General features: G+C 40.6%; 1 protein-coding gene across 4 annotated transcripts in view; it reads right to left on the reverse strand.

The window, feature by feature from the left end:
• KIF6 (kinesin family member 6) overlaps positions 1-25,827 on the reverse strand; it is a 298,810-nt gene that overhangs the window by 136,982 nt on the left and 136,001 nt on the right. For 3 of the 4 annotated variants that reach the window (XM_074348648.1, XM_045509275.2, XM_074348649.1), the window contains exons 11-13: positions 12,257-12,362; positions 11,256-11,397; positions 6,735-6,950 (exon numbers count right to left, since the gene is read on the reverse strand). The exons of the other annotated variant lie outside the window; for it this stretch is intronic. In XM_074348648.1, coding sequence (XP_074204749.1) covers positions 6,735-6,950; positions 11,256-11,397; positions 12,257-12,362 — 464 coding nt within the window. The remainder of the gene's footprint in view (positions 1-6,734; positions 6,951-11,255; positions 11,398-12,256; positions 12,363-25,827) is intronic. 4 annotated transcript variants of the gene reach the window in all.

The raw sequence follows: 25,827 nt of genomic DNA on the forward strand, positions 1-25,827 counted from the left end.
CCAATGGGAGACTGAATCTGCTACACTTACTGGGCCTGTAGCCTCAAGGATAATCAATCTCACCACGACTTTTATCCCTGTCATCTTCTGCCACCCACAGAGTGCAACCTCCTCCAGGCAACTGTCCTCTCACCGGTGATTCTTCCCTGCTCTTCCTCCCTCTCATCTGCTCAACCCTCCTTCCACTACGGCCTCCCAGAGAACCTGTCCTCTTCTGCTCTCTGGACCCCACATTCCACTGTTAAGTCAACTCTCTCACATGCTTAACTTTTTCACGACACAAACCCTTCAGCTCCTTCTGAAATCTGCCTTCCCCCAAGGACACTGCCTGCTCTGGAGCCCTCCCGAGTGGAGGGTGTTCATTCTCCTGCATTGCAGCACTGGCTGTCTTCTGGCTCTCTGGTACCATTTCAAAATCATCGTTTTTCTTTCTTTCTTTTTTTAACACCAAAGCCAAAACTTTTCCTCCTTTGAGATCTGTGCCATTTGGGTCCACTACCCACTCTCTGATGCTGTAACTTAAAGCTACTCAGTATATGTATATGTATATGTAGATGTAGATGTAGATGTAGATGTAGATGTAGATGTAGATGTAGATGTAGATGTAGTAGATGTATATATGTGTGTGTATCTATATATGTATACGTGTGTATATATATATACCTATATCTCCAATAGTGAACAAACCACCCAGTTAACCCAAGCTGACTTGGGCTTCTGGCTCACAGTTTTCCTTTCCTTTCTACCCCATTTCCTACCAATATATGGAATGACTTCAGCACCCACAAAGAAACTCCACTTAACAACCCTCGCCTCAAAATTCCTTAACCTCCAATGACCCATGTGACTATTTCCATCTCACTTCCTCACCTCCTACTTTCAATCTGGTACAGCAAGCTTTCTGCCCCCGCCCTCTTTGAAACTGCTTTGGCAGAGGTCACTGATCACTTCCCACCCAATCCAATGGACTCTGTGATTCTCATCATACTTGACCACTCTGTAACATCCCATGCTGTCAACCACACCCACCTGCTTGGAGCCCAGTCTAGATTCTGCGACCTCCCTCTCTTGACTCTTTTGCCTTTCACAGTTCTCCCATGCTGGTTCTTCTGCCTCAGTTTACATCGATAGTGGGGCTCCTAAGTGTTCTGCTTTTGTTCCTTTGCTCTCATCTTGCTGGCTGACTCTGTCCACTTTCACAGCTACAAGTCAATGACAGACGCATATCTCTAACCCCTCATCTTGAGCACTGAAGCTAGCTTAGACACTTCCATCTTATACTCACTCTCAACACATTCGTAATTTAATACACTCTTCCTCCAAACCTGCTTCTCTTCACGTATTCACTGCCTTGGTAAATGGCACCACATCTACTCAGAAACCTGGGACAAATCCTGGACTTGTCATCTCAGCCCCATTCTGATCAGTCACAGATCAGTTCTCCTTCTTACGTGCTGCAAACACTTTCCTCATCTTTCCAGTCCCTACTGTGGCTGGTTTGATTCAGGCCATTTTAACTTCCTACCTTGGTGGCCACTACAACATCCTATCCACTTTCCCTCCAGTTTCCAATTTACTCAGCACATTGCTATTAGTGATCTTTCTTTAACAGAAATCTGGCCATGCTACTCGCATATTAAAAAGCCATAATGGGTCCCTACTGCCAACAAAATTAAGTTCCATATTCAGAAGCAAGGCTCTTAAGCTTTTCATGAGCTGGTTCCTCTTCAGCTTTACTTCCTGCTAAACACCTTCCTATCCATACAAACTCTAAAATCCACCCAAATCAAATGCCTGCACTGTCACAAACACACCATGTGTTCCACACCTCCATGCTTTTGCTTGAGAAGTTTCCTAGTACTCAGTGCTCACTCCTTTCTTCCTTCCTCTGCTCACTCTGCCAGATGTAAATGTGATGACTCTTTGAAGCTTTTATTCAAGTCCCACCTCTTCCATACCAGTTTTCCTAAACCTTGGAAGTGGTGACCTTCCTCTTCCACGCCCCGTGGCACCATACATGCATATTCACCACAAGTCCTCTTCTAGATTGTAAGCCCTTTAACAGGCACTGCATCTCATTCACCTTTTAATCTCCGACACCCAGCACCACCTGATACACTGCTTAAATTCATTGAACATGTATTTAATGAATTAATAGGAGCCACTGCTCCTGTGGCTAAGGGTAGTCCTTCATGCTTCCCAGAAGTTCTGTAGTACAATGTCTTATATTCTCCACATCACCTAGAATAGCACAGTACTTCACATGTTCTAGAGAGTAAATATATAATCAGTGAAAGAATAATGTTTTACTGCCAAAGCCTGAGCAAGACTCTACACATGTATGCACGTGTGCACACGTGCACGTGTGTGTGTGTGTGTGTGTGAGAGAGAGAGAGAGAGAGAGACAGAGACAGAGACAGACAGACAGACTAAGAGATGGAGAAGATCTCTATTCCCCTGCTGGCAGAGTGATAGGGCTCTGTTCTTGGTGTCCCAAGAAGAATATATTTTATCTTGAAAACAATGCTAAAAATAGTGATTAGATTGCATAATTCCTTTATTTTCAGCTTTCTGGGTCACACTGCTATCGAGTTAGATTATGGGCTATAAATTACATAATTCATCTAAATTAAGGCCAATATTGGTATTCTGGATATTCTGGGAATCTTACTATTTGTGGTGGATACTGTGATGTCCCATCCAGATACTCTTTCAAGAATGAAGGACATTCCTCCAGTTGCTGGGAGCACCTTAGCAGAAAGCCCTGAGTTGTCAACACTATTTGGGAATTTTCTCAGCTGAAAAAAAACCTGCCTCATTTAAAGCCATGCCTCCTTCCAGGGGCAGGCTCATATCTAATGACTCTTCATCATGAGGGTAGAAAGGGCCTGCCCGACCTAGTATCAACTTGGGACAACCCTGAAAGGCCCACTCAGCAGCAAAGCCCCTCGGCAGGCAGGTCAGCTGGGGCCTTTTTTTTTTTTAAAACAATGTCCAAGGCCCCAGCTAAACAAATATCCCTGCCAACTCTACATAGTTCTTCCCTGCCTTCCTGTTCTCAAGCCTTTGCTCATATTATTCTCTAAACTGAGAATGTTATACAATGTTCTTCCCTCCATCTTTGGAAGTCCAAGCTCTACCAGTCCTTTGAGACCTAACTTCCATGTTGCTTGCTCTGTAATGTTTCTCCTGATCTACTTATTAACACTCTTCCCTTCTCTTTTGAATTCCTGTAGCATTTCTTGTAGCTCTTGCTTACAGCACCTGTTATTTTATGCTCTGCTCTTTGGGTACGAAACCAGTCCCCAATATTGAAATCGAGCTGCCATGGCCAGAGAGCATTCCTCAGTTCACCTCAGTCCCCCCTCAACAAGTACCCAGTCCCTTCCGTGCATATATGGAGGATTCAAAAAATCCTCCCTGAGTGAGTAAGAGAAAGAGTCTGGAGCCTCCAGGCTGTGGCTTTGGCTTTCAGTTCACCTTTTAAAACGCCAATGACATCACCTGTGATGAGTGGGTTCCATTAGCATCTCAAACGGTTAAAGGATGTGGTGAGTCATTGGGGCTTTTGGAATACTGACTGGTTCCAGGTGATTATTTGGAAAGTGCAGTCAGAGAACTAAAATAGAAAAGAAAAACCTCCACAACAAAACAACAACAATAAACCTCAAACTATAAAATTCTTGGTATTTTAAAGAGAACAATATTCATATTCATGACTCTTTGTGAACCATGGAGCTGAACAATCCCTCTCATTATTCCTGTGAAACTGAAACAGACATGTAATCTCCAAAACAGTGACAGAAGACCCTGAGGCTCCTAATCTCCCTGGGTCTTGGTGGTTGGCTCTTGCAATGATGGTGGGGGACTCCCTGGTGATCCATGAACTGGGTTTCATTTTCTTTTAACATAATAAATTTGAAAGGAATCATTTTCAGCGTCAAGAGGGGATGAATGGAAGAAGCGGGAGGGTTATCGAAGGGGAGACAGTTTCACAACAGTCTCTGAGTGGAAGATGGTCAAATTAACTTGCTTTCTGCATTAAAACAGGGATGGTTAATTGAAATTGACAACACCTACATAAGGCAGTAATACCTCCAAACAACATGCTTATTAATTTTTTGTATTTGGTTAGGTTTACGTCAGCCTCTTGTATATAAAATAATGCATGAATAAAAGCCTAATCAGCTCCTAGGATCTTAAACACTGCGACACACTCTCCCATTACCTGTTGCTTTGCAGCACTGGTTCAGCCGCAGCAATTTTCATCCCATCTATAGTTTTGCCAAAAAATAAAACCAGTCCCCTGCCAACCCCTCCTCTAAATGGTTAGATCATTATCAATCCATTTGTGAGCCTATTTCTATTTAAAGTCATTACTGGAACTATATTCAAGGACAGTTAAAACAACTCAACAACCCTTTCAACTATAAGGCTTTTCTCCAAAACTCTTTTACCTCATTTGTACTTGGACTTTGCAAACAATTTCCAGTATTTTGTCAGTGATTTTCTATTCAAGTGAACTTAATTCATCCTCCAAACAAAACCATAGTCTGTCTTGATAGCAATATCAAGCGGAAGAGTTACTGAAAAAGTTGACTATAACGATGAGTTAGGAGAGAGGTTATGAGATGCTGTGGGGGAGAAGAATTATGAGAAGGGAGATGGTGTGGGCAAGAAAAAATAGAAATAGAAAAGGTCTGGCATCTATAATGGCTGGACAGTTATATCTGAGGCCATTTCTGCACAGATACAATGGTGTGTGTCTTTGGAAAAGGCCAGGCAACAGAATTCCTTCCATTAAGAGCATGGCGTTCTAACATGGGAACTGACTGTGACCTTCCATTTCAGAAGAGACACCAATGCTGTGTTCTCTGTAGCCAATAATGCCAATTGTTGCCAGGCCAGGGGAGGCACCGTTCCTCCCCTTCATAAAGAGCATCACCAGCTACCCAGGGACCCGGGGACCATTCTCACCCTTACCCCTCATCTCCATTTAGTCACCAAGCCCTGTTCACATTACTACCTAGAATGTTTCTGATCCCCCTGCCTCTCTCCGGTCATCCCCATCCTCTGACCTGCACTACTGGACACAGTGGTCTCCCAAAAGGTCATCCGGTCTTGTCCTCTGCCTGTCTGTTCTGCACATGTCACTCAACCTGTCTTCCCAGCCACTGTCTCCCCAGATCCCACCATACCTAGCTTTTGCACTTTGTAAAATGCTCCTTTCCACTACAAAGGCCTTGAAAGCTATTCAAGTGATTCCTTCTGCTTGTAATGTTCCTTCCAGCCACATCTCCACCCCCAGGCCCCTTCTGGATCTCTCTGGTTTTAACTTAAGGTAGAGTTTCCCTGGTTTGTGTTCCCTCAGTCATATAGGGGTGAAATTCTGTAATTAATTGTTCAAGGCTCTTTTCTCTGTCTGTCTGTAAGTGCTTTCAGGTCAAGGGCTGTGTTTATCAAGAACATATAGAATAAGAATTAGATGAGTTCATTCAAGTAGCAAACTTTAAATGGTACCTGGTGTATATGAGGACTGTGTAAGCTTTAGCCATAGGAATAGTAGTTGGCACAGTACCTAGAACAAAATGTGTACTCAATACATGTATGTTGAATGAATAAAGGAATGAAAAAAATGATGGTTAAACTAATGAATTCACCAATCCAGAGGGCCTCTTCTTTTTTTTTTCCCTCCAACCAGCTGTTATCTATCAGAGTCTATAGAAATGCTGTCTGGAAAATAATCACGGAGAGGAATGATTGCTTTTCCCTGTCTACTGCTTCCATGATAAATGGTAAAAAAATAGCAGTTTTGTTTCCTGGCATTTTTTGAATTTATCCTACTGTGTTGCTAAAGAAATATTCACAGCAGGGAGACCTGGAATTAAGAGATAAAGGGATATAATATCAAAAACTATACTTCCAGGCTTCTCAATCTTGTCTTTATTAACTAAAATGTGCCCTTCTTAATGAGAACAATACTTTTTTTATTCTCAAGCTAAATCCTTTAGAAAACCTTGCACGTCAGGTTGTCCATCCCCACAAATGTTTATGCAGAAAAGGTCAACCTATATGGCCAAAAGGGAAGCTCTTCACCCCTTTGTTCTAGTTCATTCCATACTTCAGATTCCTCAGTGTCTTCAGCAGAAAGGCATCAGTCCCATAACTATATATCATGGTCTGCTGGGCTGATAGAGAAACGTGCACAGACCGACCTGGGCTTCCAGCACGGTTCTGGAGTTGTAGGGGTGGTGCTAACACACTTACCCAGAGCGACAGACGGGAAGGGTGCCTCTGAGATAGTCCCACCCTGTCAAATCCTGTTTTCTGACAAAACTGTGTTTTGTTTATGGTCCTTTAAGGCAAACTGGCATTTAAGAGATTTGATAGTTATAAAAATTAATTCTAACAAATACATGGCTAGAGCCTTTATCCTTGCACATGTAAAACTAAAGGATGCTTCACTAAGTTCCATTATGGAGAATGAATTTTTCAAAAAAGTTTTTAGGTTGGATAAACTTTACTTGGGGTATTTTTGTTATTGCTGCTGTGGCTGCTTCTACTACAACTTCAAAACTTCAAGAAACGTTAGTAATATTAAAAACAGTAAGATTTACGATGATGAATGACAAAATTGCAACCATTTACATATTTATTTACTTTCTATATGGATGTATAATTTGTTTTCTACTTAATGTTATATAAATTTATGTGTATAAGTAAATAGAACTGACCTGTTTTCCTGTGGAGCAAACTGGATCTGTACTGAATAACGCTCGAGTCCTGGGCCTGAGTGGGAGCTGAGAGTGGCAATGTCCTCAGACCTTCCGGGTTCCCAGGTGGGAAGGGTGAGCTCTGGGAGCGTCTTGGCTCACCTCTGTCCATGCTGGAGGAATGGAGAGCATCCTGAGCTTTCTTCTTCTCCTTCTTTAACATATTCACCAGAATATCTGAAACTTGACTTAAGGATTTAGTGACTCATGCTAGATTATATTGATCAAAATACTCATTGTCAAATGAGATTAACAGCCCAATAATATGTGCTATGAAGAATGACTTCACTTTCCAAAAGTCATTGATACAGCTATGGACAGTTTAGGAGGCTACCGGTCTTTCAAGATGGCACCATTACCATTAGTTGAAAAACAAGCAAACCCAAAGGTCTTTAAAATCTTCTGAGTTTAAAGCAATCAGGACTTAAAGGTTTTATGAAAGGGTTTATAAAAAGGAAAATGAACACTGAGTAGTGGTAGACAACGGAGCTATACCTACGTCTGTGAGTAAATGAGATTTTAAGCAGGACGCTGCTCAGGAGGCAGCAGGGGGAGTGGGGAGGGAGGACCCCTACCCAGCTGGGAGATCGACCAAGTCAGTTTTGGTGGTCAGGGACCCCTGTGTCCAACACATGCTTATTTAGTATACATTCCATTGGGGCTCAAAGTCACTTTTTTAAAAAGTCTCTAATTTTTGATCCCTCTAATTTCACTGAAGAGCAGTGAATTATTAGGAAAGATACATCATTTAAAAATGCAACTTTTGTGGGCCATTTAGATATGTTAGGAGCACTGACAATGAGTGATAAAATCAATCCATTCTACCCCACTTCACTGTTCTTTCAGGTTCAAGGTGCCAAGAACTCTGAGGGGTTTTGGCATCACGAAGAGAAAGGACTATAGTCCCTCCTGAGAAATCTCAGAACTCTAACTGCATATGCAGGAAGATGAGCTCAAGGCCTTCACCCTCCCTGGAGGTAGCTTCACTAAAACAGGAGTCTGAGGAAACACGAAGAGAAGACTGCTCTGCAAAAAAGGAGGGGAGGCACCCAGGATGCTCACTCCTGGGCAGGGAGCAGGGAAAGCACTTGAACTCTGTCTTCCTCCTCAGCCTTGACCCCAGCCTCTTGGTAATTTCTGGAAGCACAATCAATTTTTCTCTCACAACCCTAAAATAGCCTCCATTCTTCACCTCAGAAAAGCTGGTAATTACTAAAGGCATTGACGACTTCTGTGGGGTCTAGGCACCAGCCCTGCCCGCCTCCTCTGCTTGCTTCTCTTGGTGTGGAGCAGATGTCACAATCATCATCGACTGTCACTGGCTCAGGCCCTGCGATGGCAACGCCCTTCCCTTCACTCGGTCAACGATACTGACCTGAACCCAGAGCAGCACAGCTCTCCAGGCACAGAGACAGAAGGTGAAAACGCAGACGTCTTTCTTGCCCTTGTGGAGCAGATGTCCTACTGGAGAAAGACATAGCTGTCTCTGACTCTCTCAGACACACACACACACAACATTAGAGGGTAAAAGTGCCAGATTGCTTGTTTTTAAAAGGTCAAGAGTGACTGAGTGGCCACTCCAACTGGGTACTCAAGGAAGGCTTTTTTAAAAGTGCCATTTAAGCTGAGATCTGAATGACAGAAGAACCAGACAGAGGAGGGTATCTAAGCAGAGGAAGGGGTGGGTGCTGAAACTGAGGGAGAAATGGGCTGGTGGCGGATCCCAACTGGGGCTGTCTCACCACTCTCATCTGGCCATGTCTGGAGATATTCTGGTTGTCATACCGGAGTAGGGGGTAGGTGCTGTTACTGGAGTCCAGTTGGTAGAGGAACATCCTGTGACTCACAGGACAGCCTCTGACATCAGCAGGGCTGAGGCTGGGAACCCGTGTGTTAGAAGGGCCACAGGAAGGTCGCTGTGACTGCCTCACACACACAGTGCAGAGGTGTAAGAGACGGAGTCAGGGGCTGGGCGGGGACAGGACCACGTGGGGCCTGGTAATCTGGAGGAAGGAGTTTGAAGGTTACTCTCAGTACTGTGGGAAGCCCCTAGAAGGTTTCAATCAGAGAAACGGCCTGTTCTGACTTTACATTCCATGAAGCCCATGACACAGATTTATCTCCTCTGCTGCTCTCCTTCCTCTCACCTTCCCTTGGTCTTGTACCCCTTCCCACTTCTGTTTCACTTGGGCCTTCGTTCAGCACTGTGCTGGGGACAAAATGACATCCGGTGATCTGTTTTGTGATGGGGTGTCTGAGCTTGATTAAAACTGATAATGTCACCGAAATGACACCATTTTCACTCTCTTTCTAAGAACGTTCAGTGCCGCTTCCTGCTGTTTTGTTTGCAGTAGTGCCTTTTGTGGAGCTCAAGTATTACCACTTTTTATTACGAGCCTTATCTTTCTCATTCCTCCTGTCACTGTCTTGGCCTTCTTGGTTCCACCAAAAAAGACATGAAAAAATTCTCCAACTGGACTGTGAGAAATGATGGGATTTCAGGAGCCTTCCTTGATCATTAGCCCTTGATAAATGGAAACTTGTGATGAGGACATCTCAGATGCTGTTTTTCCTTCTTCCGAGTCTACCATTGTCCACGGGGTAGCATCTTCCGTCACATAACACTCCACGCTGCTCAGAGCACCTTCTGTCCAGTCTGTCACCGGCTTCGCTGGGCACTGCAACTTCACTGAGCGGTGGCAGCGATAATGGATGAAGAGCTACGACGTCAACGTGGGTGTGAACTTGAAGTTCGGCACACTTTACACTATGCCTCCTACACACCCTCATTGCAAATGTGAGTCTCAGAAGGAGGGGACCCTACTGGAGTTATTCACAGTCAGTAAAGGATCCAGCATAGCCTCACAAGAATGGTGGTACCTGGATTTACCAATGCAGAGGGGAGATGATGTATGTCTCTGGTTCACTCCCTTTTTAAAATAAACACATATGAATAAGCTGAGGCTGCTCCCTCTCTGTCATGTGTCATTTCATCCCTCCTATGTGCACAGACACTCATAAGCTCCGAAGGGGATTAAGGAGTTGGTAGGAGTATTTAGGGGAGAAGATTCTCAACTAGGATCAAGGCCAGGAAAAGAAGCAGAGCTCAGACTGGGTCTGGGGCCAGCGCTGAGGTCTCGGCTGGGACCATTGCTGGAGATGGACCGGGTAGGAGGGAGGAGAAGGAATGCAAGAGTGACAACATTGTGGGCAGCGTGCACAGACCAGGGCTTGCGTGGGAGTGTAATTCAGTCGAATCTACTGGGACTGGCCTGATAATAAAGCAGTTCAAACTCACTTGAATCAGACACACGGCGTCTGCTAATCCTCAACTAAAATCAGAGACTGAAGTTAATCAGGCAGGGTGCCTACCTCATATTTGGTTTGGTTTTATCTCTTTATTACTGGATTTCATTCAGGTCAGTTATTTTTATGCATTTTGCACAATAGCTGAAGCTAAAAATGCCTTTTAGTAATTTTTAAAAAATGAACCAAAATATTTGTTCATAAATAACTGACCAAAATAATTTCTTGTGCATGTTTAAAGCCTGCAAATGTAATGAAAATGTCAAATCTTTTGTAAGAAACTTGAAAGATAAAATAAGAAACAAACCTTTAATGGAAAAAAATGAAAATGAATATATGTATATATATGCAAGGCTGGGATATTATGCTGTACACCAGAAATTGACATATTGTAATTGACTATACTTCAATTAAAAAAAGAAACAATACTGAAGAAATACTGGGGAGACCTGAGGTCTAACCACCCAATAGGGCTCTTCAGAAGTAACACCTAATCTGTAAGAGAGGCCGCTCCCATGGGCTGCTACCGTTTTCAACACCCCATAGACACTGCCTCCTAGAGCCAGGAGTATTCTAGCCTGAACACTCACTCATCTACACTCACTTCCAAATTTGGGAACATTTGTAAGTGAAGCCCAAAGCAGTAGATCTGGCTTTTAAATAGAGTCACATTTAAATCAATCTCTGCTCTTCATAAGCTAAATACCATTTGTCATTTCTCAGCCACCATTTGAGTTTCACCCACACACCAGCCGCAAATTCTGGGCCATGGTGAGGCTGTGGTCAGCCCGGTGTCCGGTCAGCTAGCTAAAGATAACCAGCTAACTTACTGGCTCAGGACTAAAACAGAAAGAGCACTGAAGAGTAGTCAAAAAATCTATTTAAAAAAATTCAATGTTAAGAGATGGTGTAAGAAAGCCCATACTTTTCAATGAACTGAAATATCCCCAGTAATAGTAACTATAACTGACGAAAAATGAAGTAATTTTTTTTTATTTTGTAGCAACTCTGTTTTTTACTAGTTGCTATGATGTGTTTGCTGAAGGGATATTTTCCTTCTAAACGGAAGCTGGGTGGGGAGCCAGGTGGTGTGGCAGGGAGCGTCGGGAAGATGTCTGAGTGTTCCCCGGGTCAAGTCAAGAGAAGAAGGGTTTCTAATCACTTTAGAAAGGATACTGATTTCATTATCTCTCTGCTGGAGAATCTCTCGTAGCTTCTTATATTCTTCCTCTGTGGATGGTCCTTGGTTGACTTGATCTTTGACTTCGGAGAAGGGGGCTCTGCTCGGTCCATGGATCTTCTTGTCGGTCAGTAGTTTCTGTACGATGAAACAAGAGCTTAGCATCCACACCTCCACTCCAGTGTCTCCATTTCTTTGATTCTTTTCGCCTTTAACGATTCCTTGCACAAATCAGGCATGCGCACCCTGCTCTGACTTCCTGTCTTTGCAATGCAGCTGCCTTTGCTTGAATGTATGTCTTCCTCCTCCCACCTGTCTTCTTTCTGTCCTCCTTCCTCATTCCCCTCCTCCTTATCTTATCTCTCCTTCCCTAAAATGGGAAATCACTGCTCAAACATGACCTCCTCTTGAACTTCTTTCCCTTTCTCCACAACCCTGTACCACTAATTCACACTTTTAAAAAACCACTTGTCATGTATTAAAATTATTTTCTACGTATCTGTCTTCTCCACGACTTACTTATTCAACTTTGCCTCCCCTACACCTGGCTCAGAGCAGACTCACAACAAATGTTTATCATCTTAATAAAGCACGCCAAATTACAAGTGAGGTAGAAGTAGAGGTTAATGATACTCCCCTTGCGTCACCATGAAAGTAAAACCTAAGGCTGAAGCTGCTGGGAAAAAAGATGAAGGACATAGTTCTTTTGATATAGCCTGAAAATAAATGGGTTTTGAACATGGAACTATTCTGTGTAGAACGTAGAGATGCCTGGAAAAAGATTTAGAAGTCCAAGGTTTGAGCTTATTCTTTGGGAAGTAAGATACAACTTCTGAAGAAATTCAGCGATCATCTCAGCACTGGTTTGCAGATCAAACTTTTCTGGACACATGAAGCTGGGTCCTAAACCTTTCAAGAGTTGGTCAACTAGGAAAACTTTACTGCAGTTTGAACATGGCAGATAATGGCTTCTACTAGTGGAAATATTTAAATTTACCTTTAAATAATGGAAACAGTGATGAATTTTACGCATATCAGCGCCAACCTCTAGTTTACTCTCTGGATCCTGGTCTTCCAAAAAGGATGTTATTAGTTTTTCCAGCCTAAAAAATACATAATGTATGAGAAGCAACTATGAGCTTGAAACGTTAGACATTCTAATGGAATTGCTTGGTTGGCTAACGTTTGAAGTATTGGTCACATTTCCTTACCATAATATGGTTATCTGATTTGACTCTAAACATTAAGGGGGAAGAAGCAAAATGACAAAGTGAGATCTGAAATGATACAATTATTTGACTAATTTCCAATAAATTTTCATATGCAACTTCCAAATACTCGACTTCTACAAAAATGCATTCTAGTCAAGCTGACTTTCTATGCTCCCGTGCCTAGCTGCACCATTGCTAGAGAACGTAATGAAAAAAAAATTTTTTTTTTACTAGTTTCATTAAAAATTCATGCTACTCAACCTAAGCCAGGACCTCAGTGATGCTCTAAATCCGTTTACTCATTCCTGGATGACATAGACTCTTCCCAGTGGCTGTTCCAATCCTTCCACAGCCCCCCAGTCTACCACTGCTCTTTCCCTCTCCATCAGTGATGCAGCTTCTCACCAGATGGAGAAGGTCAAGGCTGCTACGAGGGGGCTCCTGTGTTTTCCTTTCCCTTTACCTCACAGTGTCTCTGTCTCACCACTCAGGCCTTTTTTGTTTTAAGTATTTTGGATCATATGCTTCCTCCTTCTCACTGCCCAACCTCTCCCCCAGGCTCTCTTCAGGCTCCTACTAGAGTTACCCGATTAATTACCTTTTTATCACCTCTCCATACTCTTTCCCTTCTGCTTACAATATTTTCATGTTTTTCCTATTCCCAAACTAAGAAAAATAGAAAACAAACACCTCTCTTTGGAGGGAACATCCAGCCCCTCCATTCTGAAGTCCTGGTTCAGTTTGTAGCATCATGTGTGCTTACACTGTCCACACTGTGTTCTAGAGTCTGTACACCACCTTAGCTCCCCCATTTGCTTCCCCAGCAGCATGAGGCAGTTTTTAGCTCTTATTCATCTTTGTGGTCCCTCTCCCTGACCCTGTATCTAGAGCATCAATAGAGAATCAATGGAAATTATTCCCTGTATGTTGAGATGAGACTCTTGATAAGAAAGGGGTGGCCACGAGTATCTACGATGCTAAATATCATGATACAACAGCAGTGTATATTTCTCACATTGTTATCAAAATATCTGCACACTTTCAGCATCATTTTAGACTGTACACATTTCCCTTCCACTATTACTATTAGACCACTCAAATAAGATGTAATGATTTCCTCCATATAGCAGCTTTAGATATCACTTTTATCTCTTCCTCTAATCTGTGACAGTTGACAGATGTATGAGACAATTTATATTGTCATTTTTAAGGAGCTTCTTCAGGTGGAGGGATACTTACTTGCACTGTTTGCTGAATGACCTAATGTTTCTTTGACACACAGAGAAATAAGTTTCTGATACAAAGATTTTTAAATGATTTTACATAAAATATTATACAATACACACTTATGAAAAGAATTCCAAACAATACAGATGTGATTAAATTAAAAAGTAAACCCTCCTCTCTTCTCCTTCCCCTGCCACCATTCTCATCTGCTTTATTCACTCTTAGCACTTTGGGGAATCCACTGTTGATATGTTCCTCTAGCTTTTAACAAAGCAGATACCTATATTCTTATGTGCATTTGTAGATTTTGTTTATACAAAAATGAGAGAGGTCATACTCTGAAGAGACTTCTGTACTATTATTTTTCAAAACAATTTATCACAAAAAATCTTTCATGCCAGTACATTTATAACAGAACAATTTCATTTTTGATGACTGTATAATATTCCACAGTGTGGGTGTACTAAACCTCTCCTGATGGACACTGAGACAACATACCCATAGTTGGTGCTTTCCTCTGTAACCCATGAGGAGGCTTGGCTCTACAACTGCTACTTAATGAGGCTTCAAAAATATTCATGTTTATCTGCTTGTATTTCCCCTGAATACTTAGCAGACATTCTGGAACTTTGACAAATCACCACTGCTTCAACAAGGATATATCCATTCTCTGGAGTAAGAGCACTTTTTGGTTTCCAGTGTCCATAAAATTTCAAACAGACAATATTAAGTTAGAAACAATGGTTAATCAATTCCTCTGTCTTCCTTTTCCTTTAGAAGATAATTTCTTCTGTATAGTTTTATCATAAAGTATATATTCTGAGTATTACATGAAGGAGGACTGAAGTGGACTCCTCATTCACAAGAAAGCATTGTAAGGTAAAAGCCTGCTGATTAGCTGGGTGACCTCTCAGATCACTAAGTCTCACTGGGCTTTGGCCGTTTCATCAAGACTGTCGTCCTGCACAATAACAGTATAGGACACAAGGAGGATCACGTACATGATCCAAAGAAATGGTGAAGAACTTCTGCTTAAATGAAGAACTGGATTGCTTTACTCCTCTGAGACTCGATTAGTGTGATATAAAAGTAAGAATGAAGATCAGGCCTTTTCATGTGCCATTTTTCCCTAAGTGCTTGAGAAACAGAGCCTCTTTAGATAACATAAGAAATGCCTGGTCCTTCCTCCATACATTAAATGATTTATTGTTGAATTTATTTTCTTATCAACCAAGGACTTGGACTAATAATTAAAGTGCAGAAAAATGCCTAATTCAGATGCTTCCAATGTACTCCTCTCATAGTTAAGAGTGAACGATTGACCCTAAATTCCCTGAATTTTCCTATCGCCTAAAATAGTTCCCAAGTTCATACCTAGTCACTGCTCCCACAGAGGGGTCTCCCAGCTGCCAGAACCCTGCTGGCTAGTGAAGAACTGTTTGCAGAAAAGGCTCTCTAAGGAGGTCAAGTAAGTATGATAAAGTCTGTTCTTAGGAAAAGCCCAAGTAAACAAGAAACTACTTATTCTCTACTTTCACTAAAAGAAAAGAAGGAAAAGACTCCTACTGGAGAAGTAAAAATAAATGTATGCCATTCAGATCTAGTTCATATGGACAGGAAAGACGGTAGATAACATAACCTAGCTGGAGGTGGTGACTGGGGGATGTCTCCAGCAACCCATGGCACTGGCTGTGGGAAAGCTGGGAGAGAAGAAGGACAGGGAATCAGTAGGAGGAGCATACTACACTGGGGCACGGACACCCTGGCTGGTTCTAAGCCACTGGGACCACTGTGGGAGGTACGCCCCAGGGAGTAGTGGGGGGACAAAGATAACAGAAGTGTCCTACAGCACAGCAGTACTCCAGGGCATTTACTAAAAACAAGGCTAGGGAGTACCAAGCAATGGGACCTTGTTCTCTGATACTGAGCTGGAAAAAGTGAGGTGGACAAAAAATATGCCAGTTGTGGGTCAGGGCTGTTTTGTGGTGGAACCTGATATCCCTGAGCTGACGGTTCTTAGCTCATCTGGCCTCTCACTGATTCTGAGAGAGGAACAGGTGACTCATTCTGAAGAGCTAGAAAGGAGTTCTGACCAAAGAACCTAAGTGCTATTCATTATATCAAAATCTGCCTGACCGCTACCAGTTATTTTGCCACTAAAGATGGAACCATCAAGGACGGGTTGTCTCTGACAGGGTTAAGCAATGGGGCTGCTGACAAACTACAGCTACATATTAACATGAGCAAATATCTCCAAAAAAAAAAAAAAAAAAAAGCTGGAAAACAATGATACAGATAAGAGGAAACTTCATAACTCTTAACTTCTAGGAATGTAACTAAATAGGAAGAATGGGAGAATAGTTGCACAATTACAAAATATTGATCATTGTTGATAAAAAAAATGTGGGTGAACAATTAGGTTGAATGGTCTCAACTATTAACTAATTCATCAACCTCTGTGGGTCACAAATTTCTCATCTGTAAAATATGCAAGATAATATTATCTCTAAACTCTTTAAACTCTGTGAAATAAGGTAATACAAGGAACAAAGAGAGGGCATTTATTGTCTGGCCCATTAATGCCTTGCTATTCAAAATGTGACTAGTCGGCCAACCTCATAGGCATCACCTGGGAGCCTTTTAGAAATGCAGAATCACAAGCTCCATCCCAGACCTGCTGCGTCTGCATTTAAACAACATTCCTGGGTGATGCGTGTGTACGCTAATGTTTAAGAACCATTACAACAAGGCAATCTGCTGTTGAATGTTGAGTCAAGAATATATACACATCTTTTCAGCCCTGGGAACCAAACAAAGAAGTAACTTGAAACGTTAAATGAAAGGGTAACAATTAATGGTCAACTATGTCCTGGCCACTGAGGAGCTAGTGACCTTATGTGCTTTCTTATTTAAGTGGGAAAAGAAGAAAGAGAATATCACAGCCCGGTTCTCTTTATAACTGCCTTCCCCTAATTATTTTATTATTACTTTTACTGAACATCCATTATGCATCAGGCACTCTCACATGTATTTTGTTATTTATCTGAACCATAAACCTAAAAATTATCTTCCCTTTTTCATAGATGAGGACAGGAACGCTCATAGAAACTAAGTGACTTACATATTGTTACCAATTTAGGAAATTGAAACACTAGGATTTAAAAACAGGTCTTCTGCATCAGGAACCCTCCTTTTCCCACACGTATCATAAAGCCTCTCAATCAAACTCAAAAAAATGTCCTCCACTTGTTATAATCCCTAATATACTAAAATTGTATTTTCAATTTGGAACTTTTCTACAGACTTTTAAAAAATAAGAAAAGATGCAGCAAACAAGGGCAACGAGATCATCACATAAAACTTTGTGTCTTGCATGTTAAAGAAAAAAATTTTTAACAGGATGCAACAATAGGAGTTCTCGAGACCCAAAAGTGGGGGGCAAAGGAAAGCCTTATTTTGACTTTGCTAACATGACAAGCTTCTTTTAAGAGGTATGACCCTTTAAAACATACAGTGTTTGAAAAGCACATAATTTATAAAAGGAAAATTCAGATAAAAACAATAAATTCACAATTTATGATTAACTACAATCCACAGGACATGAAAAACTGAAGGCTGAGATTGTGCCAACAGGACTACAACCAAAGGAAACTATACAAATATTTTTCAGGGTCATTAGTTTCATGTTTGTTTTTTGTTAGATTCTGCTGAAAGAACTATTCCCAACTGGCTTAAAGGTGGTTATTTCAAGGGTTTTCTTTTAGAATTCTCTGGTCTATCACAAGTATTATATACATTATATGTTCCCCTAGCTTTAACCAGTAAGTGAAAGACATGGGCCCTCTTGCGCAAGAAATTGAGTTCAAAGTCAGCCACTTTGTTGGAATGAGCTCTTTTTAATAACAGTAAGGGGCCAGAAAGTTCACGGTTTGGGTGATACAGAGGAAATTCCTATGCAGAGTTTACTTTCAAGATTTATCTTAGTAATACATATTTCCTTTACCTCCACAAAAGTAGTTATATTGCACCTCAAATGCAGAGTTGCACAACTGCTTGATACTTACAATGTTCTGCAATAGCAAATGAAAAAAATACAAATCAACATTCAGCCTGGGTTGCCTCTTGAACAGTGAAGATACAGCCTATTTATAGGAAAATACACTCATGGCCATGTACTTCAGTTTATGGAATTCTAAAAAACTATTTTAAAATAATTTTAAAATAAACTAAAAACAATTTTAAATATATTAAAAATTATTTTAAAATGCAATGACAAAGACTTTTGAAAAATTATAAAAATTAATTTTGTTTTTGTCAATCCAGACTTTCATATATATCCAATTTAATGGCATATATATCTTGATATGATCAAACATTTTAACTTTGGTAGACATAAAAAGGCTCATTGGTTTAGAACAAATGTAAGTAAAAGATGAAAATAAAATAAATTAATCAATCCATAGGTATTAATAACCACCCCTTTAAATTCTAAATGTATCTTTTGAATCCCTCGTTTGCTGCAGGCAAACACTATGTTATTTGTGCTGAATGTAAACATGAACAACTATCTCCATAAATCCATAATAAATAAGAGATTGACTTACAGGAAAGTGAATGGTAGTATGGTAGGATTATTGGGTAGTTAGATAAGTGGGAGCACCAGGCAGATAAGGGAGGGGAGGGAGGATGATCCAGAAGATGGGGGTATGTCCGCCTTCAGCATAAAGGGGCTTTACTTCCTCTAAATGAGTGCCAGCAAGAAACCAGTTAGAATCTGATGGCTGCAACTACACAGTAATGACAAGGACCTAACTGGACATGACCCAACGCTCATTGTAATATAATTAGCATTGCGGTTTAGCACCTCCCCCTCCCCCTCCCCATGGGTTTTTCTGTGTGTATCATGGGTAAGGACATGTGCAAAAGGGGATAAGCATGACTAAGCACTCCAGGGACAAGAGTGGTCAATCAATCAAGAGACCACCCTAAGCGAGGGTATAAGAGAAGGGGCAAACAAAGACCATTGCTATCCACCCTTGGATCAGCCTACATCCTGTTCTTGGAGATGTACTTTCCCTTTGCTAAATAAAACCCTTAAAATCTTTCACTACACAATGCTTCCATCTCCTGTCTGAATTCTTCTTTTTTGGGTAAGACAAGAACTGGGGTCTTTTCCCTCCCCATTTTGGTGTAACAGGGTGGGGCAGAGAAGCTATTTAGGGTGCAGAACAGCGGGGGGGGGGCAGGAAAATGTAAAAGAAGGTCACATTTAAGAAGGGAGCAATGACAGTCAGGAGAAACAAGGTAGAAAATGTTTCCTCTCATGATGGCAGAGATGGAAAGAGCCATGACAGAGAAGTTAAACTGGGCTTAAGTTTAGAGAAGAGTGCAGTAGAGAAATAGACTCATAGGGCAAGGACTGGGAAAAAAGACAAACTGGATGAGAACGTGGAGGAGCTACCAGGAGAACCCCTCTGAGGAGAACACTGGGGACAGTAAGGAGGCAAGTCTGGAAAGTGGGAGAGGAGGGGAGGGGAGAAGAAAGGAGGAGGAGAGGTGGGGGATGAGACAGGTGGGGGAAAAGGACAGGAAGGTGGGGAAAGGAGAGGATGGGGTGGAAAGGGGGAAGAGAGGAAGACAGATCTCAGCTGAATAAAACCAGAATGCACCTATGGAACAAAGTTAACTGAGAAATTTGGAGGAACAGGGCTAGTTGGAAATGGACTGGGCTCTACCATAGCCATATATCTCCATGGTTAGTTTCCCAACTACAGGCTTTCCTGACAGTTCATTAATTTGAAGTAGTGGTGAAAGCTTTATCTACCCTTTGCTCCAACTCTCTGAACTCTTCCTGTAATTCTGTCTTATATGGAATTATATTTGTAGACAACATTAAAAGTTTAGAGATAAACATTTCTCAGCTGGTTCCTTTAGCAAAAATTTTAAATAAAAGCCTTTGTATGTATACGAAAATGCAAAACATATATTTTTTAATTAGAAAACTTGTAAGAGTTTTAAAAGACAGATTTTAAAAGATTTTGATATGTAAAAATACAAAGTAAATCCTTGTAGGTATGTTCCCATTTGATAACAAATAATTTGTTTTATTCTATCATATGGAAAATGGCTTACAGCTGTTTGGAAACATCTGTTCATGTAATATGAAATCTAAAGAAAATTTATGTAAATTGAATCATACATTATCGTTGAGTTCTGTATTAAATTGAAGATGGGTTTACAAGGTAAAGACAGAGACCCTAAGGTGAAAGAAATCACAATAAGGAATATTGAAACCTTAATAAATGAAATGTTTAAAGGGAAATGACCATTAAATTGTTAAAACAAAGATGCAGGACCAATATAAAGAAAAACACAAATTTAGAGAGGGATAAAAGAGGACAAGTACACACTGGGAATCATTATAATCTTGAGTGAGAAGATGCAGGACTGTAATCTCAGTCTAAATTATCAATAAAAGTTAAAGTAAATCCAATGAAAGTCCCAATGCATTTTTTTTCCAGAAAAAGAACATATACACACAAAACCCACAAAATTTTGTATATATTTTTGGGGTGAAGGGTTTATAAATCCCCCCCAAATCTATGCATGGACCAGAAAGAACTTCTGTTGAAGATGTACATATATATTGATATAAGAAGATATTATAATCGAGTGAAAAACATAGGTTAAAAAACAGTTTAAAAGCCATGAGCTCATTTTCATTAAAATAACATATTTATGTGTATTCATTAAAAAACTTGGAGGATTACAACCAAATAAAACAATTGTTATCTTTGAGTGGTGGAATTACAAGTAATTTCTATCTTTTTTCTTTTTCTTTATCTGTCCATTATCACTTTTCCACAATGAACATGAATTGTCCACAAAATAAAAAATTATAAAACCCCTACAATGCTCAAAGCAAAATTTTAAAAAATAGGTAAAATTCTAGAACCTATTTATAACATTTCAAGTTAACTTTCCTTGCGGATAATGCTATGGGAAAGAGATGCACATTATTTACTATTAGGTCCTTGAAATGAAATCCAAAGTTAAGCCCCAAAGCTGTTCCTCCATTGCTTCCAGACGGGTTTGATTTGTTGATATGATCTAATTACTTATTTTATGGTGCTGATTACAGTGGTTGGTGGCTATTCCTGCATTTGTTTATCTATCCTTTGAGCAAGCTATCAGGAACCAGGTGTTAGACGTTGCTGTAATTTATTACTTCCAGAAGTGCACATTTTCACACTGGGGGTTTTCTTTAAGTGGCATAAACCATATAAAACTGTAATTAGAAAAAACATTTGTTTCAGGAAGTCTTTAAAAATATCCAGCTCCATGTATATGCAAACTTTTCCTGTGAAAAGGTTATGGGGGAAAGCAAGAGAGAAATACAAATATTCCTGTGTGATGCGATGAAGGATCTCATTCCTTCTTTTAAAAGAATTCCCTGAAGCTCACAAAGCCCAATGCACCAAAGGCATTAACATTGAGAAAGCATGAAATAACAAAAAGAATGAAACAGTATGTTCATACTTTCACACTCAAGACTTTCTAATTTAGAATCAGGTACTTGGGCTTCTGATGAAAGAGCTGTCTAGGCCAGAAGAATCCAACGTGTCAACCGTAGACCAATAAATGGAATTGCCATTCATGCCTGGTTCTTATTCTGTTATCTGGTTTTGATATTCATTCATTTGGTCTATTAGAACCCAAAGCACTTAAACTTTAGGAGAATAAAATAATCATTAAAGTAAAGAAACAGCCCTGAGATGGAGACAGGCCTTTTTAATCATGTTAGATAACTATGTCTGAAGAACTCAAACGCTTCCATAAACGACCCAAGGATAATTAACACAAGCTGTAGATCATGCTTTTAGTTTTGGTTTTAATATCTTCAAAATGTGGTGTCAGGACCGAAAACACTTTGTACCGAAGTGGAGAAACCTCATCTGTAGTGAATTATTTCTCATGAATGATTTCAGAGATCTGATTTCTTATAAAATAAGAGAGGGAGCACTAGCCATTAATGACCCTCTGGGATATTTAATCTACAAAGCTTAGGTTATTGCTTCTCGGCTAGACTTTATTAGAAGTGGGGGTAAGGATGACTAGGATTCAAGAGATGTGAATTCAGGACCATGTTAACAGATAATCTTTTTTTTTTTTTTTTTTTTAAACATTGCCTGATTATGTGGGCCTCTCCTATTCAGGTGGTGTAAATTAACTGTTCGGTAAATACTGACTACATACAAGCTGTTTCTTAATTCTTTACCCACTGAGACATTTTAGAAAAGAACTATATTTGGGGCTTAAATTTGTCACCGCATAAGGAGATAGTCTATGAAGACAAGGAATAAAAATCAAGAATGTGCTAACTCCTTTCATTCTTACATGTATTCAGAAAGCAAACCATTTACTACCAACCATGACCCAGGTGTTAGATAGTTAAAGACCAGGAAGACATGTCCAAGTCTAGTCACTTGAAGTCCCCTGGGATCTCAATCTTTAAAAATCTTTGAGGCTGTGTTCAATGGCAATTTTAAAAAAGATAATAAACAGAAATATCCATCAGTTGTTTTTAAGGCAAACTCTTCATGGAAATTATGCAAATGAAAGTAAGAACCATGATCATATAAAACCAAGCTGAAACAGAGTTACAAATATTGCATCCAACACATACTAAAAAAATATTCTTTTATGAAATTCAAATTTAACTGGATGTCCTGCATTTTTATTTGATAAACCTGGCTACCCTGAGCTGGCAACCAGAGAGCCTGCAGGCACTCCAGCTTCGAGCTGGCCTGTGGGTGCACAATAGCGGGGCGCATGGTCCCAGGCACACGGAGGGGCATTGACAACTGCTGCTGGTTAATAGCTCTGGTAATAAAGACAAGAGAGGCCCGATGCCACTGTTCTTTTCTGGGAGAATAAGAAGTACTGCAAGCATTGCCCACAGCATCTAAATGATTCCCCACTAATAATAATAATACATGACATTTTCAATTTATTTTAAAGCTAAAAATTCAGAGAGCTATAAAACTATTTAGAGCCCTTTGGGAGCCAGAATCGGTGAAGGCTCATTTTCGCAGGAAAACATCCAACTTAGTAGAAATCTTCTGTAAGTCACATCACTTCTTTGGGTCTGTTTACAAATCTATAAAGTAGGAAAACCAGGCTGCAGCTTTGCTCCTACCGATCCCTCCTCCATCTGAAACGTTCTCCCTGTCCAACTTTGCTTTTCTAAATCCTGTCTTAATACACAGGTCTGCTAAAAGTCGTCCCTGGTCCTCCCACTCAAAAGTAATTCTGCTCCTCCAGTTACCCCAGCACTTCTCTTGTGTCAGGAATCACTTTTTACCTTATAGATATTCATGTACTTGTCTTGTCTCCCTTGCAAGACTGAAGCCCTCTCAAGCCAGAATCTGTCATTCATTCATCTTTGTAATCCCACCCTGCCATCCCAGCTCCAAGCACCTCATTTTGCTTAATGCCCTGCTGTGGGCTGAGGATTCAGCCTTTCCTAAGTGTCTCTAAGGAGGGCAGACTTTTTAGGGTCATTTTGCAGAAGTCATTGCCTGAGCCTTTTCTGATTCAAGTCAGACCTTCTAAAATGCCCCTGTACAGATCTGAGCTGGAGCAAACAGGAATAGAAATAGCTAAAGCAATGAAAATCCTACTGCATGCACCCTGAGGTTGTGTAATTGCAGTCGGAAGTCTCTGCATTTTCAAAGGCTGACTGAGGGCACTTATGGACTGAGCGGGTAAGTGGCCTTTACAACAAAAATATGGATCAGCATTCAAACCAGGAAGCACAGCCAGTGTGGGTGCAGAGGGCCAGCTCACCCAAGTTAGAAGACAAGGCAGAACCAGAACCGTGAAAGAAGGGTACCTAAGTTGAACCAGAAGACATCCTACCCTAGAAGAGAACTTTCAGCTAAAACTAGACCTACACAGTAAGTTATCACAAACCTATGTATTACCCACAAAGAACATTCATGAGAGTGACTTTAGGTCATAAGGCATTTTTCACGAAAAGAACACCAAGAAATCTCAAAATGTGAACATCAAAGTAACTTTTTAGGAACAGATATTGTGCAACCCTTGTTTTCCTAAGCCAGTGAGGAAACATGATGCTCTGGAGGTTCAAAGCCCAGCTCAGCAGAAGAAGAAGGATGTGCTCAGCCAATGGGGAGGTGCCTGGGGAAGCCATGGGCACGGCAGGGTCACCCAGGGAGACCCCAAAGAATGAGTCATGTCCTGTGTTTACGAGGCCCAGCATGAGGGTTTCTCCCCAGCTGTCTGAGCTTCTAGTCATGTGACATGTTCAATGGAAGCCACGTGAAAACAAGTTTCTGTGAAATTAGTGATGCTGACTGAATCGAACAAAAAATCCCATACGTTTCCGCTCTTCCTCTTTGGCTGATAACAATGAAGAATAAGAAATGACCTTCGGAAAAGTTAGTCATTTGACTCAAATGGTGGTTAATAAGGATAATTAGGATCTGTCCCTGGGTTTCTTAATAGTTACCTCATAGGTTAGTGGCCCCCTGATTACTTGAACTGTAAGGAATTTAATTATTGGCATGAACTCTTGAGTTTTATCAGCTGTGGTCACTTCTACATAAACTGTCTCAGTAAAACAAGCACTGGTTAATATACTTCTATCACACCAAAAACGAGCCAACAGCAGTGGGTGGATATTTACTTTCTGGCCCTGTTCTCTGTCTTACTTCAGAAGCCAATTCCTTAGGATGGAAAGGGGGACGCATTTCCTACCAGGGGAAACATGTACGTTCTCTCCTTGTCTCTTAGCAGACCTTCCAGATACGACCATTTCTACATGGCATAGATAGAGTGGACGAACAACAGTGAAAAAAGCCCAGAATGATGGGCTTAGTTTCTGATGATGAACAATATAGAAAACTCTAGCTAATTCTAGAATACTGCTTGCATTTTGCCCCCTAAACTCCTAGAAGTAGGATTCAGGTTTAAGTCATCACCGTAAACCTCACATCTTTTTGGCTCAAGGGCCACAAAAGAGCTGCCCTGGAGACAGACAAAACAGGACTCTGATTCCAACTCTGCATCTCATCTTGCTAGCTGAATTTATCTGCCTCATGAAGTTACTGTAGAGTTTTTATTAGACTATGTACATAAAAAATGGAATGGAATGCCTATTGGCAAATGCTCAATAGATGGCATTTATTTTTATCATAATTATTACTACATGTTTGCTGAGTGACTTGAAGGTAACTTACGGAAAATGTTATGAGTTAGCGAACATTTCACTTTTGTATCTTTAACATATTTTTAAATGCCTTTATTTTGTCTGATCATAAAGTGATGTATGTCTAACACAAAATGTTTAGAAAATAAAGAATAGAAATGATGACTCCTGGAACCCAGAGATAACACTGTGAAATTTTGGCGTTCATCCTTTCAGACTTGTTTGTAAGCAAATATACATACATGTGTCTAAGTGTATGCATATAAATGCATGCTTTGATTACAAAGTAACAACAGATAGAGCTTGAAAATATTCCCAGGTCAGTATATACACAGGTCTTCCCTGACACTGAAAACTGCTGCATTATGTTTCATTAAATGAATGTGTCATAACCCAATTCCCTATTATAAATGGTGTCGTGATAAATATCTTTCTATATGTATCTTTGTACATTTGTCCTTAAGGACAAATTTCTAGAAGTTAAATTGCTGAGCCAAAAAGCATATCCATTTAAACTTGGTACAAATGCTCTACAAGTCTGTCCAACAAGGGGAACAAGCTAAAAACTTCACATGGGATTCGCCCAGGCCTCAGGACCAGGCTTCCCAGTCTGCCCCTGGCCCTGTCTGCTCTGTCTGCAGGGTAGGAACTCATCCACGCCCTCACTGACATCGTATCATCATCTTTTCATTCTTACCAGTATGACTGGCAGAAACATTGCATCTCATTTTCATTTGCATTTCCTTGATAATTAGCAACTTCCTTGTTTCCTGATGGTTGCTTTCTTCCTCCAAACTTAGAAGGAAACTTATGGCTCTCAGACAGGGAACATAAGAAAAAGCGAGATGTAGAAAGAAGAGGAAACCCGTGGCTGCAAATTTCAATGAGGGGCTTCAG

This window comes from Camelus bactrianus, chromosome 20 (assembly GCF_048773025.1).
Source record: "Camelus bactrianus isolate YW-2024 breed Bactrian camel chromosome 20, ASM4877302v1, whole genome shotgun sequence".
Taxonomy (NCBI): Eukaryota; Metazoa; Chordata; class Mammalia; order Artiodactyla; family Camelidae; genus Camelus; species Camelus bactrianus.